General features: G+C 37.7%; 1 protein-coding gene across 1 annotated transcript; it reads left to right on the forward strand.

Annotated features, from left to right (window-relative positions):
• LOC135707380 (uncharacterized) lies at positions 1-25,982 on the forward strand. The gene is made up of 2 exons (XM_065229189.1): positions 1-160; positions 25,231-25,982. Exons 1-2 carry the CDS (start codon positions 1-3, stop codon positions 25,980-25,982), a joined length of 912 nt encoding a protein of 303 aa, XP_065085261.1.

Here is a 25,982-nt window from a genome sequence, read left to right on the forward strand (position 1 = left end):
ATGATGGTAACGTTATCGAAAGGCCGCAGCGCCAGTGCAGACAGACCATCGGCGGTGGAAGTAATAATGCATCATCGCGCGAAGACGACAACGGCGGCTGCGACGGCTATAACGGCCACAAGCAACAACGGCGGGCGGCTTAACGATTTCAAGGTAAAAGGTAAACCTCGGCCGCGAGCACACTACGAGAGAATTACCTACCCCACCGCCGCACAAACAAGAAAAACTTGAATGCGAACCAAAGTAGCGAAGAATGAATGGGTAAAAAATACAGATAATAACGCGATACACACGGTATAAGGGGAGAAGAAATGTGAAAAGCTAATAAGCAAATAACGATACAACAGTGGATCAAAGAGAAATAAAAGAGAAACTAACAAAAAAGAGCAACATAGAGAGAATCCGCATCTTTCCCTGCTCGCGTGAGCTGAATGTAGCCGGTTCGTCACTTTTTCTCCAACTCTCCCGCATGGACCTTTTCTCTCGGATGTTGAACGCACCTCGCCGTCGTCGTCGTCGTCTTCATCGTCCGGGAAGCACCACTTTTATCACCCTATCTATCTTGCGCCTATGCGTTAGAAGAAAAGCTTTCTCTCTTTCTTTTGCAATTCTCGGCTCGATTGATAATGAGAAGGAAAATTTCTCCCAGTTTCCCGTTTCCTACATCTTCGTTCGTTGAGGCTGCGGCTGCTCTTCAAGCTCGAGAGACTAGACTGCAAATGCTACTGTGTTTCTGCTGGGATGGTGTCTATTGAGTGAATATGTACGTAGGTATATTCGAAACGGTATCTAATTGATTTGAATCTTGATCTCGATGCCGTGAGGAGCCATCGCGTGTATGTTTGTATATGTGCTCCAATGCAACGAATGCATTTTATGCGGTAATTTCAACGTGCGGTCAGAATGGGAACCTGCGAATCGATTCATGCATTACACGATAGGGCATATTTTTCATTGAAGTGATTTCCGATTAGCTGTAATTTTTCGAATCATTTACGTTATTCCATGCATTGCGCAAAGTATGGGAAAACCATTTTATGCGAGTGGCAATAAACTCGAGTTCTCCAATGTAATTCATTTTCTCAACATTTGTCCCATTTATAGGATCAAAGCAAATTATACTGGAATTCCCAAGTAGCATCGCTCTATGCTATGGAGCTGTTCATTAACTACGTAGACCGTTTTTGAGAGGTTTCAAACCCCATATCTCCCCGCGTAGACAATAGTCCATATTTTTTATTATTTGTATGAACCGTAGACGCCACCCTCCAATAAACTGTCTACGTAGTTTATGATAATAGGGACTATGTTGAGAAAATATTTCTACAACCAAAACCAGCCATATAATGGTAGTATAAACTGTTATAGAACATGTGTGTTCCTTGGGTAATTTAATCCTTTGAAAACAAGTCTTATGGATAGATTGGGTGGGACCGCTCTTAGCTCGACAAAGGCATAGCTTTAAAGCAAAACTATGCTGGAAGTGACTGGGTTCGATGCCCGATTCGGTATATGAATTCTTCGGGTTGAAAAATTTCACCGCATATGATTGTACTTGCCACACAATTGTTCTAATGCTTACTGGTACAGACTTAGAAAGCTCTCAATTAACAACTGTGTAAGTGCATCTAGAACAATAAGTTGAGTGTCGGCGTAAAGTCCCATTAGGGAAATAATAAAGCCAAATAAGAAAAAGAAGACGGATAGATTGAGTTCAAGCAAAAAATTGCCTAAAATTAAAAGTGTAGCAATGACAAGAATTAAAGTAACATAAAACTACATTCGAAACAATTAGCTAGATTAATTTCTAAAAGCATACCGGTTTTTACACATCATCTCAAATAGCTTCGTTTTCTGGGCACAACGATATTTTTATCGATCCCATAGACAATCGTCTCGTTTTTTAATTTGTAACGCTAAATCTATTAGCTGACTGCTCGCTCCCATGCAAAGTCCCACCGAGAGACGCAAAAATATTGATTTTTGCTAATGTAACCGCACTTATTTAAAATAATTTCAGTGCACTAAAATTGAAGAAATTTTGGATTTCAGTTCCATTTTTAATGCAGATTACGAATATTTATTTACCTCAATACCCTTAAGGGAAAGATTACCGCACCGAAAATAAAAAAATATTTTCGGCACGTTTTTATTTTTCTAAAAACATTGGAAAAAATTAAAAAAAAATCCAAGAAAATAAGTTTCTTCCTTAGATTCTTGAGAAAATTTACATTTAAATATAGTTTTTCTATCTCATCATGAAAAAATATTGGACTCTCAGCAAAACCAAAAAGTTGATGTTTTGTGGTTTTTGAGTCCAACTTTGTGCCATGATAAATACAAAAAATATTTTTGCACATGAATTTTCTTTAAAAAACAAGAAAAATGTGATTTTTTTATATTTTTGATATTTTTTCCCAATAATTTTAGAAAAATCGATACTCATTTTTTTTTCGGAGCTTTCCCTTAAACACTCTAACTATCTTAACCATCACTGTTCAAATTATGGTTTAGATTTTCAAAAAAAATGATAAAATGTTTTGATAGAACTTCAAAAAAAAAATAAAATTTAAAAGAAAATTATTTCGTTCCAGATTAATTTACACAGCAAAAAATAAATTTTAATATTACATCCAAGAAGATGCATTTCAACCATGTCGAAAATCTCATGTAATTTTTATGGCCACAAAAATAAACAAATGCAGTAAAAGCAGCGTAATGTCAGTTCATGCACTGTATTAATGATAAATTTGTCCTTTTTGGCAAGTAATATTACACCATATTTCAGACACGATTGAAGTGCATCCACTTTGATGTGATATCAAAATTAATTTTTTGCCATTTATAGTTGAATCAACGTTTTGAATTTAATCGTACGAATTATTTCAAGATTATCGACCACTGTTATCAATTCACGATCAGAAACTAGAAGGCGACATTTTCCCTCATTTCAGCCCAAAATATCTAGTTTGAAGTTGGTTTCGACGGGATTAACTTTAAACAGTAAAACATATTTGGTGATATCGCATCGAAAACGATGTACTTCACTTATGTCCAGAAAGTCACGAGTAACGGGTAACGTAATCATTTTTTAGCAGCGGGTAACGTAATTATTTTCTACTAGATGTACTAATGCAGTGGGTAACGTAAGCATGTTTCAAAAATCTTGATTTATTACATGAGCTACACGCTAACTTTAAAGTACCCATTAATGAATAAATTTTTACCCATTTTAGAGAAAAGTGGCTCAACTCATGAAATTAGTATAACCGACTTTACTATGAGTATAACCGACGAATACTTCAGAAATTGGGTCTTTTTTTATTCTTGATGAATTTTTTGTTCATGAGTAAAACGTACTCATTTTATTGAAAATTTTGCGTGAGGTGCATCCTGCCATCAAATATAAAACCAAGTAGAACCTTATGGAAAAAATAAATCAATACGAATAATTAAAACGATTAATACTGTTTATTGGGTTTCGAATCAGGTGATCAAATTCTGCTTTAACCACTGCCGACATCTCAAAACCGGGCATCATCTTCAGTATCAACCGACTTGTTACAATATTCAATATTAATATATATAATATATAATATTATTATATAAGGAAAAGAAGTTATCTGGTTAATAATAGTGTTGACCTATCGAGTCACAGTGGTCCTTCCGTATGGGTCTTCCGGTTTACTGTTCGGATGCCGAACATCGAATGAGGATCCGGAACCATTCGCTTGTTAATTTCAGTTTCGTCTTCGTAGATCTGCGCTATCCTGAAATGGGACAGATTTTTTGGAATATCTTAATTTGCTTGATTATTCCCCAAACAAATTTCTACCTGATACGCGAGATGTTGTCAATATTATAATTAAAATCTTAATGAATATTTTTAACACATTTTTGAGGCTAGACTATATTTTCACAAATGAATAAAAAGTACCCGCTTTTCTTTTTTTTTTACAAATATCCATTTTTTGACAACTTAGAATTAATTCAAAAAATGAGTACAAAAAATTCATTGAATGGGTACTTTTGCGTTAACGTGTAGGGAAGTCTGTTTCCACAACTGACAAACTCAGTCCTAAATCTAAAGTGACACGTTTGTATCCGAGTCGCTTTTTACGTGGATTTTGAAATTTACGCGTTTTTTTTTCGCGGATGTGCATCCACTTCGAAGTAAGTGTAAAATTTATTTTTTGCTGTGCAATTGGAGGCAAGCAGTGCATTAGCATTTGTTGATGATGTATAGTACAACTTTAAAGGCCCAAACACAATGTGGGTGTAAGTGGAACGGAAACGGACAGTTAACTCAAATGACATCAGCATGTTTAATTGAAGTCGATTTGCTTCAAGCTGTTTTTATATCAGACGAGATTTATGTTTGCATTATTAACGTGTTTTTTAGTTCATCATGACAATCCGACAAAAAGAAACTTGTACTCAAGTCGGGCTAATACTCTGCTGACACGCGCGAGCATATTCACACAGATATTTTCCAATCTCGATCGGGCTTCTAAGAGATATCTTTAAATACCTTGTTTATAAAAACGGCGGAAAAACACATTAGCGATATTCACGTAGCGCATCTTAAGTGTGTAAACCCTCCTTAATGCGTAAACTTCATTACATTTCAATGGGGCCTGGTATTTTTACGATAGTGTAAATGTTTACGTAGCGCTTTGTAACTACGCCTAATGTTTCATGTAATCTTATGTAATGTAAAAATGCTGAAGATACGTGAGACAACATGAATTTTTACACTTAAAAAAATACAATGAAATTTGTTAGAATCTCTATTGGTTAGAATTTAGGTGATTTTTGGAATTAACGTGGATTTCGGAATTTACGCGGTTTTTTACACGGTTTTTTTACGTGGCGCGTATCCCCAGCATACCAAGGACGTTATTAGCCTGTAATATTCACCCGTATTCTCGTTCTCGTCCTTTGTTTTGTATGGAAAATAGAGTTCGAACGAAAACATGCCCAACAAACAATTTTAGCTGCAGATTAGCTTATACTGCCAAAATATGCCTTATGCAGCTAATTTTTGCCTGTATAAGCTGAGTTGCAGCTAAAATTGTTAGCTGGGTGGCCACAACATTGCAATAAACTATTTTCACGTGGAATATACCAGACGATCCGGTGTTACAAATAATAATCGATTACCGAGAGAAGCTTGCGAATGTTTTTGCAAGTTTCAACAACGATTTTGTGTCCAATTTATGAGAAGGTACACCTTTAATAAAACTCGTTGTTAAACTTTTTCACATAATTCTGAGAAGCGCTTAATGATGTTTGCTGACGATTTTTATGATCGAGTATACAGCAAGTTGTGGATAAACAGTAAATCGAATCTTTAATCTACTTCATTTGATTCAACAAATTTGAATGTGTCCAAAATAGCCCCCCGAATCAAAAATACGACGGTACCTTCGTATCTTCGACATGGTTGAAGTGCATTGAATTTATTACAGAAATTACGTTGATTGAATTGTATGTAAACAATGTAAAAATTTACATTTTAGAGATGGTTGCATTGGAAAGATGTAATAAAGCTACCACGGCGCATTATTACGCAACTTTGATGGAATTTTGCCTAAAATATGTCAAAATGTTGTGCATTGTTGGGCATTTAGTACGTCAAATATTGATAAAATTACGAAATATTCTGTTGATGGATAGGGATAATGTCCCTAATGTCAGCCTAAGTGTCTCTAATATTGAGCCAATGTATAAATTTCGAAGGATAGAATTATTTAATAATTTTTCATTAGCATCCAAAAATACCTGTTTGTGTTTTCCAGTTGACGCATTGTGCTAGAAATTTGCAGAAAAATTTATTTAAATCAACTTTGCTAAAGGTACAAATTTTCAATCTCGAATGGTTCTCGATTTATACTGGTTTTATAAAGGTAACTTAGGGTGAGGGGGCGATACCTCTCACGCCAAAGTCACGAGTTCAAATCTCACCCCCAGACAAGTCACGAATAACCCAAGTACGTTAAAGCGGCCATAAAAAAAATTAGGGTGACCTCTAAAAAATCAGTTATCTCACATTAACTTTTTAAGCATTGATTTCTCACATATGGTTTATTCTACACACTTTTAGAATGGGCAGACATAGACCTCAGAGAATCCCATGGGTGGTGGATGTTTGGTCAGTGAACCCGGTGACAATGGAGCCACACATTTTCGAGAACTAGAATCATATGTTGCATAACATTAGGAGCGTAGTATCATTGGCGTCTTCGACCAGACATTCGCCTATTGTGTTAACTAGTTCTACCGAAGTCGGTAGATTTAACTGGATTTATGAACATCAGAACAAGTCGGTGAAATTTTCAAATTCAAATTGTCACTGATGTTTAAACTTGTACAGGACAGTTCTGTAATTCAAAATTTACCCAACGGTGGAGGCCTGGATTAGTGTGTACCAGATCGCAGACTTGATGATGAAATACAAAGGCGTTGGATGTCTGGACAGTCCGTAGACCTAACAGAGAATCCCTTTAGTTATCTTTAGTTACAATCGAAAATACAGAAACAAACGGTAGTTTTTGGAGCAAATTTTAGCTTAAATTATTCATATAAAAATATTTTTAATTTTCACGAGGAGTTTTCGTTCAGTGTACATAGCTTTGTTTTCTCTATTTACAGTATATACGCTGTTCTCAACACATCGTCCTTTGACGGCAACTTAATCAGAAAATTACTTTTCAATGTAAAAATTTTCGAAAAAAAAACTTGCTCAGAAATAGACCCTCCCTTCCAAAACATGATCCAGCCCCTGTACATTGATTCAAAGATGTACAAAGCGCTCATTTCGAGTGCTCGGTGTACCAGCGACTTAAGTGGCTAGGCTCTTCCCAGATGACCATGGCAATACAGTACAGTGACAGATGGTGGATGTGCGACCGACCACACCAACCAGCAAGGAAGGAGTCAACATCGAACCAGGAATGGAAATTGGTACGGATTTATCTCCCTCGGAAAACAAGAAAAACCTGGAAAAAGACGGAATCATGTCAGAACCGACCAAGAACAATCTACATACGGAAAGAAATTGCCGGTGAGGCACAGAATTAAATACGCAGCGCTAGAGAAAAAGTACAAGGGATTCCAAGGCACATGGTGAGACCGGGTCCATTATTCTTTATAAATTAAAAGTCAAACTTAAACTAAATACATGTCAGGTTTGAAAAGAATATTTTCGAGCCTGGAAGTGTGTATGTCATACCAATAATCATTTGATAACGGTGATGCATACATGTGGGGCTTATTGTGAGTGAAAGGAATGGGCGTGACTCTCCAGATATTCTAACTCTTGGAGTAAAACTATCTGCAAGCAAGAAATTGCAGATGACTTTATTCCATAATGCCACTGCTGGCCAGTAGGGGTTAGATTGAATACACACACACATTAATCGCACTGGCCACATCCTTGTAATAAAGGTGGAGTAGGGAGGTATATTACAATGACCTTTGTTGTTTTTGGAACCGCGTTTACTTCTACGTCCCCACAACGATCACAGGATATATCGTTTTGCTATGGAATTGCTGAATATGTACATAGGACCGAAATCATAGGTTACTTCACTGTATTTAAAATCAATATCTAGATAAATGCACGAGAATTTCACTAAACAGCTTAACGTAGTCTACGTCAACCATGCGGTCGTGTCTTGTACATAACCCCTTCAATTATATTGGCACATTCCTTATTTTTTAGGTAATAGGGGAAATGGATGTAATGTCAGCCTAAATGTTCCTTATTTGGAACCATACATAAATTCAGCAATCGACTAAATTTTCAATAGCGACCAAAAATATCCATTACCTTACGTTCATAAAAGAAGTGCATAAAATCAAAATAGTACATGCTCGTGATGCTTATTTCATGATGAACTATCATAATATTTTTTCAATGCCTTTTTTATAACTTAAGTGCCTTCTTGTAGTTCGATACATTATCTATCATATCAATGCATGGGCCATTATATTCAGTTATAATTTTAATTCCTTCGTGCGGTAGAAGTGCGTGGATGGTGTCATATGATTAAAAACGCAAAACAGCATATTTCTTTTTCATCTTAACGGTACATTTGCTATGAACCAAGTGCTGAATCATGCTCCAAACTCCGCTCCGTATGAATTTCTTGGAATAAATAGCTCACAAACCATCAACATTTACCGAATATCATCAGACGTCTTGTCACGTCGAAACGAATTAAAGTCAGAAACTGCATAAACGTGAATAAGGACGATAAAGACGTAAAAAATCGATTGCATGATCTCTCCGGAAGAATTCGAACCACTCAAATTGTCGCAATTAATCGCACTCACTGCCAACTACAACGAATTTCACTTACTCTCGCAATCATGCGGATAAACGTTTCCCTTTCAATACCAACAAAATTGGCATGTCACTTTAAAGCAATAACGATTTTTTTATAAAGCAATTAATATTATTGTCACTCCCAAGGCATCGTTTTTACTTGCTCATCGACCAGCCGACGTTCCTACCCTGGGGCCAATAATAATGATAATGTAAACGCCCAATGCCAGTAGAGGTAGGTAGGTACAGCAAAAGAGTGAGTTAAGTGGAGTAGAAAAATAATTGCTCTTTTCCAAGATCAGCGAGTGAAATTTGTTGACATTTTTTCGGGCTTTGGATTCTTTCATCCATATCTGACCGAGGTGTAATGGCCAGAGATGTTTTTCGTTTATATTGGCGCACATGGCGCATGACTTCCATCGTTCGGAACAGTAGTGTTGATTTTCACTTTCCATTCACTCTCGATTACCGGCTGATCGGATGTTTGATGCGCTGCTCAGCGATATGGAATATGTATATATGCTGTACCTGTTGGACGAATTTTCACTTTTCAAAACTCGATAATGATGGATAACTTCAGAGTGAGGTCTTCTTCTCAGTCCGATACGCACCCCTTGTTTTCAGTCTGGGTCACGCTGATTGGATAACTGAATATCGAAAAAGATGGATGGGCCATTTTGGTGTGGGTGGTCAGTTCTGATTATGATGATTGCCCATAAATTGGTAGTCTAGTTTCAGCTGATTTGATCGATTGGAAGGCACCATTCAAAAATTGTTTGCCCAGCTCAAGCCTTGTATGCATTTGATGGGTTTTCCAAACAAGTGTTTCGCTATCGACCTAGGAGACTCAACTATATGTGGGTGGGGCATAACATACTAAAATTGGTTTTCTCTAAATCAAATCAAATTGAGTAAAGGAAAACTGCTTGTTCCTCATTCGACTGCTAATTTTAATGTATTTATCTGGCAATTGGTGCAAAAATAATCAAAGAAGATACACTAATCTACATTTAGAGACGCCAGGCAGCCAATGAACCATCCCGGACCATGCGGCCACCGACCTACAAAATGGTAGCAAGTGACTTTCAGCGCCGATTAACTTGCAATGCCAATCTCGTTTGAACTTGAAATTGGCATTTTCAGATGGGTTCAAAAGTAAAGTAACGAGAGCTTGCTTTGCCATAAAACACCGTCCCGCGACGCAAGCGCAGATAATTACCTTTTTCACAAGCTTCACTACACATTTTCCCAATCTTCTTTATCACTATTTTTCACTCGATTTTAATGACATTTTCTCTCTCTCACGCCGGTGTATCTTGCTTGACTTAGCACAAAAAAAAAGTGCAAAAGAGGCGGACGCAAAATAGCTGAAAATAAAAGTGCAAGTATTAAATCTTTATTTGCTTCTAATTACAAATGTGATTGCAGATTTCATTTGGGGGAGGAGAGCAACAAAAAACTTTCGATTTTTCCCCGCGACTTGAACCTCGCGGTTGACTGGGTGGTGATGCTGTGCAGCATATAGCGTATGGGCAGGCATCCGATATGTGAGTTGATCCGATTCGATGCTTAGGCAAATGGAAAAGAAAATTTTTATACTCTTGAATCGACCACAACAAACAATTGCAATGTTTTGCTGCACCTAATTGGAAAATTAAAAAAGGCACAGATCACTTCAGCCAGGCAGTGGAACAGTATCAACAATGAATGGAAAGAGAAAAAATCGAAAACAAATCGGCAAAAGGGGAAATTAAAGTCAGTAGGTATTTTACACTCGCTGATAGTGCAGATTCCTGACCCGAAAGTTGCGTGACGATTAAACAATGCCGCCAAATACATAAATGTGTGTGTATATTTACGGTGCACAAAAGAAGGTAGAAGAAATGAGAGTGGTCATTGATATCGACCAAACTGGTAGAAGCCCGATGCTTCAATGTCTCTCGGTAATTGCGCCCCTGACCTTACTGTGGACTGGGGTTTTTGAAGAATGTGAGGTTTCACTTTTTCACTGCACAAAAAAACAAATTCATGTTGTAAGAGTAATGAAACAATGATACGGGTATTTTAACTATATGAAGCTTCATTGAATTTTAAATGGTCAAGAATACTTATTAATAACCTGAATAATCTCATGAAAACTTATACACATATTAGAACTATTAAAAGTATTGGTTTATTTTGTAGAAAAAATATAATTTCATTTCCGTACCGGGGATATCAATTATGAAATACTAAATTTAAAATTATATACATAATTATCGTTTAATACGAAACCGATTAGTTCGCCAGGATGTCAAGCCGTGGATCGAATAAGCAAAGTAGCAAATATGCGCTGCCCAAACCGATTGAAAGTGGTGCGATTAACGAAAGAGGAAAGAGATACGGGCAATACATAGTGATGATGTGGTAGTGGTGGATGAGATGGAGAAGACCATTGATGGATAAAGTTGTAGCAGCGGTGGAGGATGATACCGATGAAATGCAATATGGGGTCACGTTCTTGCTAATTCTAAGGACTGTTCATTAAAGAAAGTGGATACCTTTTTATCATTGGTTTAGGGTGAAAACGTATTCAAAAATTGGCAACACACACCTGAAAAATAAAAATAAAAAGTGAGAAATTTCGAACGACGGGTCCGATCACCTTATCAACTCGCATATTAATTCTGCACAAATGGTTTTCCGAAAAGTTATCGTTTCGAGAATTGTCAAAAAGCGAGAAGTGCAGTAAATCTACAGTGTTCAAGATTGTTAAGAAGTTTGGAGAAGCGTGTTCTTTTGAAGATTTACTAAAATCTGGGCATAAAAAGGTGGCATCGGACCAGAAAAAGGAGCTGGCAGCAGTAAAATTGCCGAAAAAATTTGACATTAGCTTCGGAACTGTGCAGTATATGAAAAAAAAACGTAACAATATCAGAACCTACAAGAAGCAAAAAGCACCCAAAAGGACGGATTTACAGAAAGCTTCTTCAAAAATACGGCCACGGAACTTGTATGACGTTCTCCTTCAAAAGACGAACCGGTGCATTTTGATGAACGACGTTGGAGATGCTCAAGAAGGAAAAAATCGATTTTGTCGAAAAATTCCAAAATCTCAAAACTGCCCTGAACTGAGTCCTATCGAAAAATACTGGGCAATAATTAAATGGCATCTTAAGAAAGATGGAAGAGAAGCAAGCTCTGTTGACTTCTTCAAGAAAATTTGGTCTGCAGCACAACGAAAAGTTAAGAAAAAAGTTGTGCAGAATCTAATGGGCGGCATCAAGAGAAAAGTTCGAGAGTTCTTCAGAAATGAGAAGTAAACATTCAAACTCACGTGAAATCGGTCATATATGTATGTTGATTTTCATTTATATAAAGTAAACTTATGAATTTTTTCGAAAATATATATTTTTTCTTTGAGAAACAGGTGTCTATTTTCATTAATGAACAGTCTTTACATTGTTTGACAAAAATGTATTGGTGTGTGCCTAAATGAATCATTAAACAAGTTTTAGAGGCTCAATGATGTCTTTATCAATGTCTAGAAAATCCTTAAGAGTCCGTGAAGTTCAATAGAGCAACGTGCACATTAGGGTGAGTCCCTGTTCCCCCTGCTTTATCGATTTGTATTGAGGTTCCCAACAACTGTGCCAAATTTCAATGAATTTGGATGCGATTTGGATTTGCGGGAGAATTTTAATCTTAGTGTGGGAAAGTGGAGCCTCATATCGCCTATTCAGTTAAGATGTGATATTACCAAGCCAAAGGTTGCGGGTTCGATTCCCAGTCCGGTCTAGGAAATTTTTCAGGTTCGAAATTTTATCGACTCCGCTTGGCATGGAGTACCATTGTGCTACCACACAATATACAAAATCATGCATTCGTTGACATAGAAAGCTCTCAATAGAAATGTGGAAGTGCTTCAAGAATAATAAGTTAAAAGCAGGCGAATGCTCACTTAAGAGCGTCAAAGACAGGTAGAAGAAGATGGGAAAGTGTATTGGAAGCGAAAAGAAAATATGCATTATCTTAAAGCTCAATACTAAATGGTTAATACTTTTTGCACGGAAGTCAAATCGATTTGCGTTCTTGGAATAAGTTATTCACAATCTAAGTTTCAGGTATGAGCAAAATTGAGTAATGTGTGAATTTTTAACGAGAAAATGATTTTAATTTCCATACACTTTTTTATGCTCGTGTACAAATAATTGTTATAAATATGAAAATTATGCTACAATCAAAACAAATTTTTCTTACATGCAATGTAAGGTTGGATTTATTACACCATCTGCATATGTTTCATGCAACAAATCTAATGGTAGTTCTTGCAATGGACTTGTACAAGCAAGTTTTTCCAGAATGCATATTTTTGTATAATACCATCACGAGATGATTTGCACGACGCAATGCATTTAAGAAAACAATCGGAAAATAAGCTGACATATAATAATTACAAAATCATTTTAAAAAACCTTCCGGCGAATACATTATAGAATGTGTTCTTGTCACGAAACATTGCAAAATCTGCAGGATTTGATCCAAAATTAATCGAATTTACTAATTTTGGGTCAAAATATTGACAATTCATTTGACTGTGTTGGATGTACCAACACTCTGATCTGGCGCCTATCTCTCTTTTCAAAATTTTCTAAAACATGCCATTTTCAAACGTTGATATCTCCATGCTAAATTTTATCTTACAAAATATATTACATTATTTTGTGAAAATGCATTTTTATTACTTTTTCTAAAATAACATAGCTGGCAACAAAGCCAAAAATAGGAAGTATTTTTTCAAATATCTTTAAAATTCCACGCTGAAAACAGTCGCTATTATTTTGTGTATCTCAATTTGTCACAGAGATATCGAAGTTTGAAAAGAGCATGTATTAGAAAAAAATTAAAAGATGGATGGGCGACTGATCAGAAGTGTGGTCCAACCTGCACAATCAACTTAATTTTCAATATTTTTACCCAAAATGAGTATATTTCAACTTTGATGGAGAAAGTCGATTGCACGTGCCGTGATCATTTTGCGTGGAATGACCCATAAGTTTAAATTTGTTTCACTACCTAGTGCTAGTGTACACGCCAGGGAACGGCCCACTTGCTTCAGGACAGTTTTCGGGAACATTCTTTTGACGTAGGATTACGTCTTTCAGCAACATATTGGGAGTTCAATTTAAAAAAAATCAAAATCGACCGCGTTACGAAAAGTGGTCAGGTTTTGACCACTTATTACTCTGTCAATAGCGGATGGATATTAATTCTAAACAAGCCAATCGATTGGAATGTCATCTACGAATCTGTGAACGGCGCCGGTGGTGTAGTGGTAAGCGTGATTACCTCTCACCCAAGCAGGCCTGGGTTCAATCCCAGTCGCCGCCGACGGGATGTTCTGAGGCATAACATCTCTGATCACGCCTTCCTTCGGATGGGAAGTAAAGCCGTTGGTCCCCGGTTCATGAGTTGATGGGTCGATAGGTAGGGTCCAGGTGTGGGAGAGCTGCCTTCCTGGCACGTCGGTAGCATTGGTGCTCAGCACGGAAAACAAGATCGACGAAAAAGCAAACCAAAGGAAAAAATCTACGAATCTGTTAAAATGAACACTATCAATTTTCAAAAGGTCACTATTGAAAATTGCACGAATGTGCAACTGTTGCAATAATAATGAAAATTATCACCGATTGCTTTTTCTAACACAGATATAAAAATCAAATTCACTCCGGTCTCAACGAACGGTGTTTATTCAATCACCGGGTGTGGTGAGTGGTGGTGTCCAGTGGTAATCATCAGCGGCAGCCGCAGTGCTTTCGGCGCCTGTGTCGTAGATTGCTCTCCAGTACACGACGAAAGACTACCCGCAAGCGCGAGCTTAAGTAGAAGAAGCACCACTACTGATCGGATTTCAGTTGCTCGTCGTGAGCCGCTGTGGGTCATCTATGCCAAGCGCGTCACCGTTCCAAACAACATACAGCTCGCCAGCCTTATCTATGTAAAACGCTCGACCATCACGACAAGTGGTCACCAAACTGTTCACCAATCGATCCAGGTGGCATGATCACCGCTATCATCTCGAAGAACTCGTTCTAAACTGGATTCCAAGCTTTCAACCCATCCGTCCCTTTTTGGGACAACAAATGACTGATAAAAGAGTTGACTAAAGACATCAAGTAAGAGCTTGTATCCAAGACACATCGTCCAGGATTGGCTACATGGACACCGACAGAGCTCACTGATAACGAGTTAAGAAATCAACTTAATATTTACTATACTTTTGCTGTGACACCTTACCTTTCGCAATCCTAAGTCAAACCTACGGTCATGTCTTGGATGCAACCTCTTACTTTTTTAGTGAAGACCACCGTGATTCAAGGCATTTCAATAACTTCCGGAAATCTGCAGAAACTCATTAGTAATCCATGGGCCAGTTCTGAAAACTTCAGATCAGTTACAGAAATATCTAAAAAAAAATGCGGGAGATTCCAAGAACTTTAGGAAAATTTCGAGAAGTCTAGAACAGTTCCATTGATTTCCGGAAAATATCGAAAACATTCAAGTTCCAAAAATGTACGGATATTCCAAAGAACATCAAGGAAGTTTAGTATAATTATGAAATTTTTTGGAAATTTTATAGAAGATCCAAGAAATTTACGAAAGTCCAGAGAACTTCTGGGAAGTTTACAAATCTTTAGGGAAGTTCCATTAATTTCACTGCAATTCCAGGAAATTTGGAGATTAGAGATCTTTAGGGTAGTCCCATTAACTACCACAAAAATTGTGGGATCTTTAAAGGAATTATTAGGAATGACAGTAAATGCCGAGAATTTTTGGGAAGTTTCATAAAAATAAACTGCGGGAACATAAGAGAACTTCCGAAAGCATTCATTGGAACATTCTGGGAACTTCAGAGAAGCTTCATGGACTTCAAGGCGGTTCTATTAGCTTCTGTAAAACTGCTGGAACTTTGAAGTAGTTTTAATAACTTCAGGGATATCCAGATAATTTATTTAAGTCATCTAATTCAGAGAAATAGAGTGAACTTGAGCAAAATTGTTGAATCTTAAAAGAAGTTCCAATTAGTTGAAAGAACCTAGGTCTAGAGATCTTAAGAAGCTTTCAGGGTGGTTCTAATGATTTCAGGGAAGTTCCAAATATTTAATGAAAGTCCACATCGGTAAAGGTGGCTTTCAATAAATTCAAGACCGATCCATTAACTGCCGGTAAATTTCAATATCCCTTAAGAAGCTCCTCGATTTTCAGGAATGTGAAAAGAACTTAAAACGTAAGTAATATTTCGGAAACTTCACAGAAGTTCAGAGAACTTCAGAGAACTTCAGAGAAGTTTAAAAGTGTTCAGGATAGTTGCATTCAATACATAACCGTACGAAGAACTTCAGGAGAATTGAGAGAACTCAAGAGAAGCTCTGAGAACATCAGGAAAGAGATCTGATCGCGCACGGGCGGGATTCCTACGTTGTGTTTATGATCGTCGTGATAGGTACGGGGATGAAAATAAATATAACGCACAGTTTGCTTGACGGAGGTATTCGAGATACTACATTGTTTTCTATATTTCTTTGTATAGTAGCTACAGTGGGTAGGGTAGTTGTACATGTTTTTAAGCAGATTACGTAAACTTCAGAGTAGTTTCGAGACTTAAGGGCTGTTCTATGAATAATTGCAGAAACTCTATGGTGGTTGCCATACTTTTAATATATGACTGTAGTAAATAACAGTCACGTTTCTGTCTACTGTTATCTGGAGATTCATATTCTCGCTTGAATTATAGACGTTTATTGCCTAATTCGAAAACTTTCATTATTATCGCTTCCTAATTCTTATTTGTGAACGAAGACAGTGAAACAAGCGGAGTATAGCAGTGATTACGGGTTTGACTTATCAAGTGTCTGCGTCATATCTACTTGGTGAAAGCATTTTACGTCCTCGATATCGATTGCTAACATAAGGAATTTATAACATTTTACGAATGGCGTTCTTCTCTGTTAGTATTTTTAAGATTTATTGTGAGCAAGCTCTAATATTCCTACATTACTGAAATTATCGATCAAACGATTGTCAACAGAAATTGGTTATGCCTAAATTAATTTTCAATCTCTATTTAGTTTTGTCAAATCCAAGCAAGTATCCGCCTCTTAGAATTTTTAATATGGCAAATACCACTTTCGCCACCTGCTGAATACGGTGCTGATTGTGTGCAACCTAATGAAACCTAGAAACTGTTCGCCTAGAAGATTCAAAGAATTTATTTCGCTTCATTCGATCCGATCTATTAGAATTCGTGTAACTTCATAGCTTCATAAACTAAAAATCTTAACCAACCCGACTTCTACCAGCCATTAACCGGTTAAACCGTATATTTTCAATAAAAATTACATTAGTTCCACTGTTACTGGCTCACCCAAACTGTTTCCATGACAAAATGTAGTATTTCGGGGTTACTCTAACAACCAAAGAAAGTTCACCAACTCCAATGGAGGCTCGTTTGAATGTTGCTGCACTGATAACCTCTTGAATACCTACTGGTCTGAAGTTCACTTTCATCTGCGTAATCGACCATCGAAAAGGCAGACGCAGAATTTCCGTTCGTTAAAATACCGCCATTGTTTACCCGAAGGTTCTTTATGAGCCATTATCCAAAATGTGGTGAAACTTTTTTAAGCCAGGCATAATCGTTTTCTCCGAATGAAAGTGAAATAAATTTTCCTTATTATGCTCACCGACTTTATTGATAAGACCACGGCTACGGGCATCGGCTATTTTGCCCGTCCACAGTTTTGCGTTGAAACGCATGCGAATCAGAAGAAAAGAAGACTCACTGCCCATTTTTTCTTTCTTTTGATGAGCGTTGCTTCAAGCAACTTCGGGAAGTTATGGTTCCTCAGATTCAAAATGCCTCCGCGAGACTAACAATTGCGAATCGGCAGATTTCGTTCAATGTAATAAAATAATAAAGTAGACGTAATGTACTTTGAAAGCGCTTTACGGAGTATTAAATTTAGATGAAATGAACAGAGTGTGGCTTTGCAATTGGAAGACCTGTGGGATGCCTGTTGGTGGATTCATGAGGGAGCATTATTAAAATCATAGACCTCAGTGTTGAATGTTCAAACTGTGTTTGATTTTTCTGGGGGCATGAAAGCATTGAAAAGATGTTAACTGATCGACAATATTCAGGTGGGCATCGATTGTGAGAAAATTGAATTAAGATTGCTTTTCGGTTTAATTCTATTGGTTAATTCATTAGAATATCGGTGCGCCGCAGCAGTTGGGTGGAACTAAAAATGCAAAACATGTTTTTTTTTTTGCAATTTCGAAAGCTTCATAAGTACACACGGGTTGGTCTCCATAATGATCAAGTATCCCCTGGGGCTACGAAGAAAAATAAAAGGTGCCGCTAGGAAAACTATCATCGTACCTAGCCATTGCTGGCGGCACAAAGCGTGATCACTTATGCATTTGCTCCGCATTGTGCGTGCATCAAAAAAATCCAAATGAAATCGAAACTGTAGCTAATGTGTGCTCGTTAATGGGTATTAAATTGTTCCTATCGTACATGATTACATCTTTCTCTATTTTACTCGAGATGGACGGTTTTCCATTCCAACATCATTCCATCGTTTACATCACCCTTGAAGCGGCGTTGCATTTCTCAGAGATCATTAGGATCACATTTGAGGCGTTAGCAGCCCGTAACGCATGTATAATTACTAACTTTATCTGCTGTTAATAATAACTCGAATAAAGAAGCTGTTTTTTCGAAGTGAAAATGTGTAAGGTACCTGGTGGGCGGCAAACCTACTGAGCCTATGACTTCTGCATTCACTGCACACACCGGATTCATTCTTGTACAGGTATATTTTATCATATGCATTCAGCACGACTCTTTATTTCTATCATACCTATATACAAGGTTGCAAAGACTCATTTCAGCTAAAACAATGTTTTTCTAAATTATGAAATAATTAGATGCCATGATCAAATTTTGAATTGGTAGGATACAAGAAGAGGTTGCAAAGAATGTGTTTGACATATTAAACCTGTTTATTTCACTTCATGAGAGTCACAGTCAGCGATTTTTCACAAACTCACTCACTCACTCACTCACTCACTCACTCAGCGATCAGCAAATCGCTGATTGTGACTCATAGAAAGCAAAATTTACAGGTTTTATGTTTCCAACGCATACTTTGTAACCTCTTCTTGTAAGTTACAAGTAAAACATGCCATCATACCATCTTTTGGTTTTATTATTCCGAAAAACATTATTTTAGCTGAAATGAGTCTTTGCAACCTTGCCTATATATTCTTAAAAATGAAAAATTGATTCATTACATTAACAAGCCTTGGACAATAAAACAAACTAACTATATTATTCATGTTTTTTTTACAATCTATAATAAATTCTATACCTATATAGAGTATAGAGGACTTACCTCCTTTTCAGACTCATGCCAACAAGTTATTTTTAAGCAAAGAACTTGTCGCATGGGCCACAGATACGCCAGTAATGTAGCCGATTTGATATAATTTCACGTTATTTATGTCAACTATATTCCCTCATTATCCTACGATTTGTTGAAAACCAATCAACTGCATTTTTTATTTGTTTTGATTACCGTAAGACGGGGTATCTTTGATAATGCGGGGGACTTTGATAGTAGAATATAATGATTGAATTAACTCTCTGCGGTTTTTCTGAATTGGAAACATTGATCCCATAGTGTAGCTTAGGGTAATTTCGTTGATATGGTATATAGTTTTATATAGGATGTCTAACTTATTTCACAAAGATATTAAAAACAATTATGATGCTTTTCGCCTGGAAACTTAGAACTTTGAATCTGGACGCATGAAATCAACTCTATCTTGGGATTGGATGCTCTATCTGGAGAAAAATGTTAAATGGTTCAATTTGTTTGCTGCTCCTAAAGCACAATCAGAAAATAGTTTCAATATGATGGATAACTTAATTTTATGAGACGTCATGAGTATCTCAAAAGAAACCCATTGGTCATTGTATCAAGTATAGCAGAGTTCTTATCTCAGTGTGTCTGAGCTCAATCCCAGCCGAGGTCAATGGGATTTTTCTGCGGCGAATAAATCGCTGGTCCTATACCGGAGGCGAACCAGCCCAGGGCTGAAAGTCTCCTTAATAGAGATATAAAAAAAATCTCTGGTCACGTCTTCCTTCGGAAGGGAAGTAAAACCTTTAGTTCCAGGCCATGTGTGTTGATGAGTTCGATAGGTTCCAAGTGTCGAAGTCACCTCACTGGCACTCGATTGCCGTCAGTGATTAATCATCAACAGAGACAGACTTTAAATAAAACAAGAAAAAATGTTTAAGAGAGTCGGCAAATTAAGGTAACATAATTGAAACCACCTCTTTATTGATTTCCAACACACGAAATACCCATCTCTACGCGGTATGATATCACTCACGATCACATCAATGCTCGGCCTAACGTAAACATCCCAACGTGTCAGTTTTATTGCTTTACGAGTGTAAAAATCTTACCATAAAATCGAATTTGGGAGAAAATAACGACCCGGTCCAATTTGACCAACAACCGTATAATTTGGAGGTTAGCCCATTTTTCAATAGCTCAGCATGCAGCTGCATTGGGCAACAACGTGGACATAAAATTAACCACGCCAAGTTTATGAGAGGGAGACACCATTTATGCCGTTGCGATAGTAAAAGTAAACAAACAACTTAACTCGCAGCGGAAGCTGGGGCCATCCGGCAGGAAAGTGTCGACTATGTGTCTCTTAACAATCGATAAGATTTGATATCTTTTCTACTTTCTTCCTAGAGGTAGATCCTACACATTTATATCACAGTGTTTCGCACGACTTTAACCTGCGTGCGCGACGTCGTTTCGATTCGTCGACACAGATCAGATATTGCGTCCGGTCCAGAGTAGCAGACAATCATTCATTGTCTGTCTGTCTACGTCCTCATGATATATGCATGCAGCAGTAGCTACTGTGTTGCATGAGATACCTATATGCTCGTCGGATTCGATCCAGGTCGGATAATTTCTTTCCGATTTCAATCAAGCGTCGCAGTCGTCACTGATGCTACTGCTCTGATCCGCACGCACGTGTGTGTTGTGTATTTGAAGGTGAAAAGCGTCTTTCTGTGTTCAATCTCGAATAGAAGCGGAAAAGTTAAAGCTTTTTATGACAGTTTTGTTGTGGAGATGCTTTTTTCACCTTTTGTGGATTGAAAAGAAAAGTTTACATCGTCTTGCATTGTTTCCTCCTTTATTAGCGCACTAATGTTGTTATGTTGTGCCGCGGCACCGTGTTGTGATGTTTCATATATATGAACATATACTCTGAAAGGGTCCCGTCAATTATCAGCTCCGTAATAGCAATTTGGAATGAAATGTGAAAAATAATTCCCATCAAGGAAAGTGAATTAGTGGCGCTTTCGCTTTTATCATATGGTCTGCAAAATACGATTTAGTAAGCAGGTATTGCTGTAATGGCCCAAAAGAGCATTGTTAAGCTAGTAGACATGTGAGCATGTGGGACAATACAATCTACTAAGTAACAATGGAACTATTTGAATTTGTCATTCATTGCCGCTGTCTGCATAAGCTCAATTACTATCATTCTCACAATAAGTTCATGGAATTCCCAAACTTATGACGAGCTGTTCCTGACCAGTCTCAAGTTTTACGATTGATGATCATCTTGCAGTGACTGCCGCCTGAATCACTTGACACCAAAACGGTTACAATCGCATGCATTATGCAATCGATTTCCGTTTGTTTGTTTCTTACGACAAGTGAATCATATTCCGGTCGTCGTTCCACGCGCGTTGGTGATTAATATTCTGAAGGACACTTTCTTTTGCGCGTACGAGACCTGAGTCGATGTTTCGTCAGAGTCAAAGCATTGGTACCCGGATTGTGTAGCTCCTCAGGTGTGAATGAATAATAATGGTTTCGCTTTCAATCAGCACCATGTGAGACCTGGGTATTCCCAATATGTTCGTTTTAGCTTTACTGTTTTTCTCTATTTTTCTTTTTAACTGTTTTTCTGAGAATTACTAAGAACCACAAGTCAAGTCATGACAAGAACAATTATGCCTGTGCAGGGATTGACGCATCTTTGAACATTAAAAATTTCAGAATTTATCGTTATGTCACGGAAATGCTTATAATTTCCCTCGAAACAAAATCCTTTTCAAAAAATCAAGATAACTTCCATGTGGCCATTACTTTCATCGAACTTTGATAAATAAAATTACTAAAAATTGAAAATATGGAAGTGTTTGTTTGTCCGTATGTCAATCTAAGTATCTGTCCTCTCATCATTGTCCCAACCGAAGCCACGCTTTTTGTATTTCGTTCTAGTAGCCACACACCATCAGTCATCTCGAGAGAGATCCAGAGACTTGACAAAGCTGTTTATCTTATAATAATAACAACTTTTCTAAAGAAGCCAAAATTACACAGCCTACTGTTTTCGAGATTATTTGAAAGACGACAAAAATTTGTAAAAATAAAAATTCTAATTCTTTTTCAATATTTTTATAATCCTATGTTTTTTTTTCATATGTAAATGCATAGAATACAAAAATGCAGAACTTTTGATAAAAAGTAAACTGCTAGAGTGGACCTTGAATGCAATATAGCGGGTCAAAATTGATAACTCCGAAGCGAAACATTTTCGTGACTTGGAGTCTTGAGCGAAGTTTCTCACAATAATGAGGCCCATCTATTAACATTACTAGATAGTTCAATACTCAACTGCATATAGTCTAATGTTTTCAAGTTGTTTGGAAAACATGAAATATATGGTGAAATGACTTTTTTTCCAATCTTTTTGAATATTTTCGTTAATAACCATGTAAGTTCATACTTTTTTTAATGTGAATGCACTGAACGTAAAACTTTTTTTAATGAATTCACTGATTTTCGAAGAAAATTCTGAAAATGTCACCATCCATGCGGTGGTGTCTCAAGCTATCAGTTTATGTTAATAGATGGTTCTTATTATTGTGAAGAACTGGTGAATATCATGAGAAAACAGGACCTCTCCCTATCACGAGACGATACTACATGTCATGAGCTTTCTTGTCATTTTCCAATGATCAACCGCTCGTGAGAATAATTCTCACACGGTTTTGAAATCAAAATTTCTAACAGATTTAGATGAATGTATGCAAGCAACAGTATGCAATCGGTAGATTTAATATATTTTTAAGATTTCCGCGGTACAAGTAACATCAATAAATAAGCTAGTAATTGCAATGTTCACAACGCTGTCACGTTCTGTCAAAAAAGTCGATAAGATTTTGAAGAAAATCACTATAATTGTTTTCTCATCCGACGATAGTGACATGGTACTGAAGACACCTGTATGCTTATTTAACCAATAAGTGAGTAAGACAACTCATGGAATCTATGGGTCTGCTTTGTGCTTCTCTTGAAAGAGGATGTGCTGTGCATCGTTGTTCCTCCGAGGCACATTTTGCGTGGCAGTCCTGGTGGTAGTCGTTGTCATCACCGGTACGTACACATTTAGATTATTTTACTGGAGTCAGAAAATCTTCCTGTGTTTTAGAATTGCTGAAAAAGTCGGTAAAATTTCAAGTGACCGTTGTTTGTTACTTAATGTGCATCATCTTTTTCATCAACAAATAGTATCAACAGAAGCTTCCTGCACAAATTTGGATTAAAGTTACGAATTTTTGAATTTTTTAAAGATTTTCAAAATTTTACCGAACAGTTCTCCAATTTAAAAAAATGTTACCTGAAAGAAGAATTATATAGACTATCACTAGATCCATATATGTATACAGTGCGAAAAATTGATTGGTAAAATATGACATAGAGGACAGTCGGTAAAAACGGACACTGCAGGAGAGATGGACAGCAATTGCTTTAAATCAAAAAATATGTTTAGAATAAATCGAGATCTTCAACATTTTAACAAAGATGAAATTTAAGGGTTTGTTCATGTTAAGAGTATGCAGTGCTGGCTACATTTATTAAAAAAAAAAAGATTTTAAGATTTTAAGCAGCAAGTGGCTATCTTTCCTGCTGGGTCCATCTTTACCGACTTTCCCATATGCTTTATGTGGGATATCCTTCCATTTGTCACCGGGTATGAACAATCGTCGTTGGTAATGGTTTTTTGTAATGTAAGGGGCTTGATTGTCTGATCCAACCGTTTGCATTACTGAGTCGATAGGGTCGCATAATTTTCCCATCAGCCATCAAAAGATCGCAAATCTTATTATCGTCAATTTCGAAAATCTTTACATTTTATCTAAACTAAAATCGCATCACTTATGAATCAAGGTATATCCTGATCCAAAGAATCAAGCCTACTAACACAATCTCCCCTTCTGTGACCTTTGTGGAGACGCAGAGGTAAACAGTGTCCCCAAAACAGCAAAGGTCACCCTAATATTCCTTCCCTACTCCCGCTTGATTGCAAGGACTGATTCTGATCAATCAAGGAGCAGCAACAATCGATATGCGCAATCAGCCTAAGCTAAGCTAAGTGAGTTCGACAACTCGTGGAATTCATGGACATTTGTGAAATATTTTTTCTTAAAAGTCCATGGTTGCACACAGCCAGTTCATGAAAGTATCCTGAAAAATGATAGATATACCCCTATCATTTTGCTTGTATTGTGCAACATATATACAGCACATCAGAGATGCGCAAAATATATCAAAACGAGCAAGCCTACTGTGCAGCATTTAAGGGTAAAGATGATTAAGAAACATCGGGTCTGTATATTTAAATCAAAGATTTTAACACGATGCTTCAGAATCCAATAAATGGATGAAACGTAGACAGCTCTTACCGTATGTTCCATGTATTGTTATTTATAAATGATTGATCGTTGGAAATATCTAGTCTTAAAAGGATAAATGATGACGTAGACACAACGGCAATGAAACCACTGGAATAGGACCTTTTTTGACATATCTGCAACCTAAATTAAACACCGATTGTAAATAGCTGTATCAGTTACAAACTGCACCTGAGACTTCCGTTTTGGGATTTGCAGACGCCAGCCGCAGGATGAACTTTATTTTTACTGAATTGACTTTTTTTTGCTTGTATTTAGTATTAATGTGCAATCTGTTTTCATTTGTATTATGCACATGTAATGGAAAAGATATGAGGTTTTTAAGACTGCTAAGACTTTTCTCCATCAAAACCCTCATTAAAGCAACACAGTTAGGCAAGGTTGAAGTAGCTAAATAAATAAATGATCCATTTTCATCTAGTCGTCGGAACATGAACCCAGTGCGCGAAATAGTCAGGTTCAATGAGTGATTTTCATATGAATTTGAACAGCCATCCGCATCATCATTCACTGCTTCGTGAGAGTCTGAATGAATGCGCAGTAAACAAGTCTTTGACAGCAGAGCACTCAGTCAGCATGTTTATTCTTCCGTGATGGTACCCAATCCTTGATTTGAATGACTGAACGCACATTTTCTATGGAAAAATGCCTCAATTACAGCTGTGTGAGCGAAGACAAGCGGAGTAAGTCACCTGTTCGTGCGTGACCGAATATCTTTTTTGGCTCTTTTTTTGCCTCTTCTTGTCAAAGTTAAACTATACTGAAAAGCAGTACGTTTCAGGACAATGGAACCATCTCAAATCATATCGTCTGAAAGCACTCAAATTCAGAATGGGTGACAACCCTATGAATTGTGAAAGCATCAGCAAAAAACGCCTGGGAACGACCGAAGTTACTAGAAACGTATCATCAGCAGAAAATATGACACCATTAGTACTGCAAGGTTGTCCGATACCAAAACCTGCACCACCAATCACATAAAAACTTGATTTGACAAAGCGAAGCCAGCAATAAGGTAACAATCCAATACAATGTGGCCTTTTGGAAGCGGAGAAGGAAGCGGTTAAGGAAGTGGAGAAGGAAGCGGTTAAGGAAGCGGAGAAGGAAGCGGTTAAGGAAGTGGAGAAGGAAGCGGTTAAGGAAGCGAAGAAGGAAGCGGAGAAGGAAGCGGAGAAGGAAGCGGAGAAGGAAGCGGAGAAGGAAGCGGAGAAGGAAGCGGAGAAGGCAGCGGAGAAGGAAGCGGAGAAGGAAGCGGAGAAGGAAGCGGAGAAGGAAGCGGAGAAGGAAGCGGAGAAGGAAGCGGAGAAGGAAGCGGAGAAGGAAGCGGAGAAGGAAGCGGAGAAGGAAGCGGAGAAGGAAGCGGAGAAGGAAGCGGAGAAGGAAGCGGAGAAGGAAGCGGAGAAGGAAGCGGAGAAGGAAGCGGAGAAGGAAGCGGAGAAGGAAGCGGAGAAGGAAGCGGAGAAGGAAGCGGAGAAGGAAGCGGAGAAGGAAGCGGAGAAGGAAGCGGAGAAGGAAGCGGAGAAGGAAGCGGAGAAGGAAGCGGAGAAGGAAGCGGAGAAGGAAGCGGAGAAGGAAGCGGAGAAGGAAGCGGAGAAGGAAGCGGAGAAGGAAGCGGAGAAGGAAGCGGAGAAGGAAGCGGAGAAGGAAGCGGAGAAGGAAGCGGAGAAGGAAGCGGAGAAGGAAGCGGAGAAGGAAGCGGAGAAGGAAGCGGAGAAGGAAGCGGAGAAGGAAGCGGAGTCAGTTTGGCATGACCGGACGCGGAACAAATTCGAACCCAGACCACGACGTAGCGTACGATGA

This window comes from Ochlerotatus camptorhynchus, unplaced genomic scaffold (genome assembly GCF_037179485.1).
Source record: "Ochlerotatus camptorhynchus isolate MF236.1 unplaced genomic scaffold, CSIRO-AGI_Acam_v1.1 ptg000309l, whole genome shotgun sequence".
In the NCBI taxonomy this organism is placed as follows: domain Eukaryota; kingdom Metazoa; phylum Arthropoda; class Insecta; order Diptera; family Culicidae; genus Ochlerotatus; species Ochlerotatus camptorhynchus.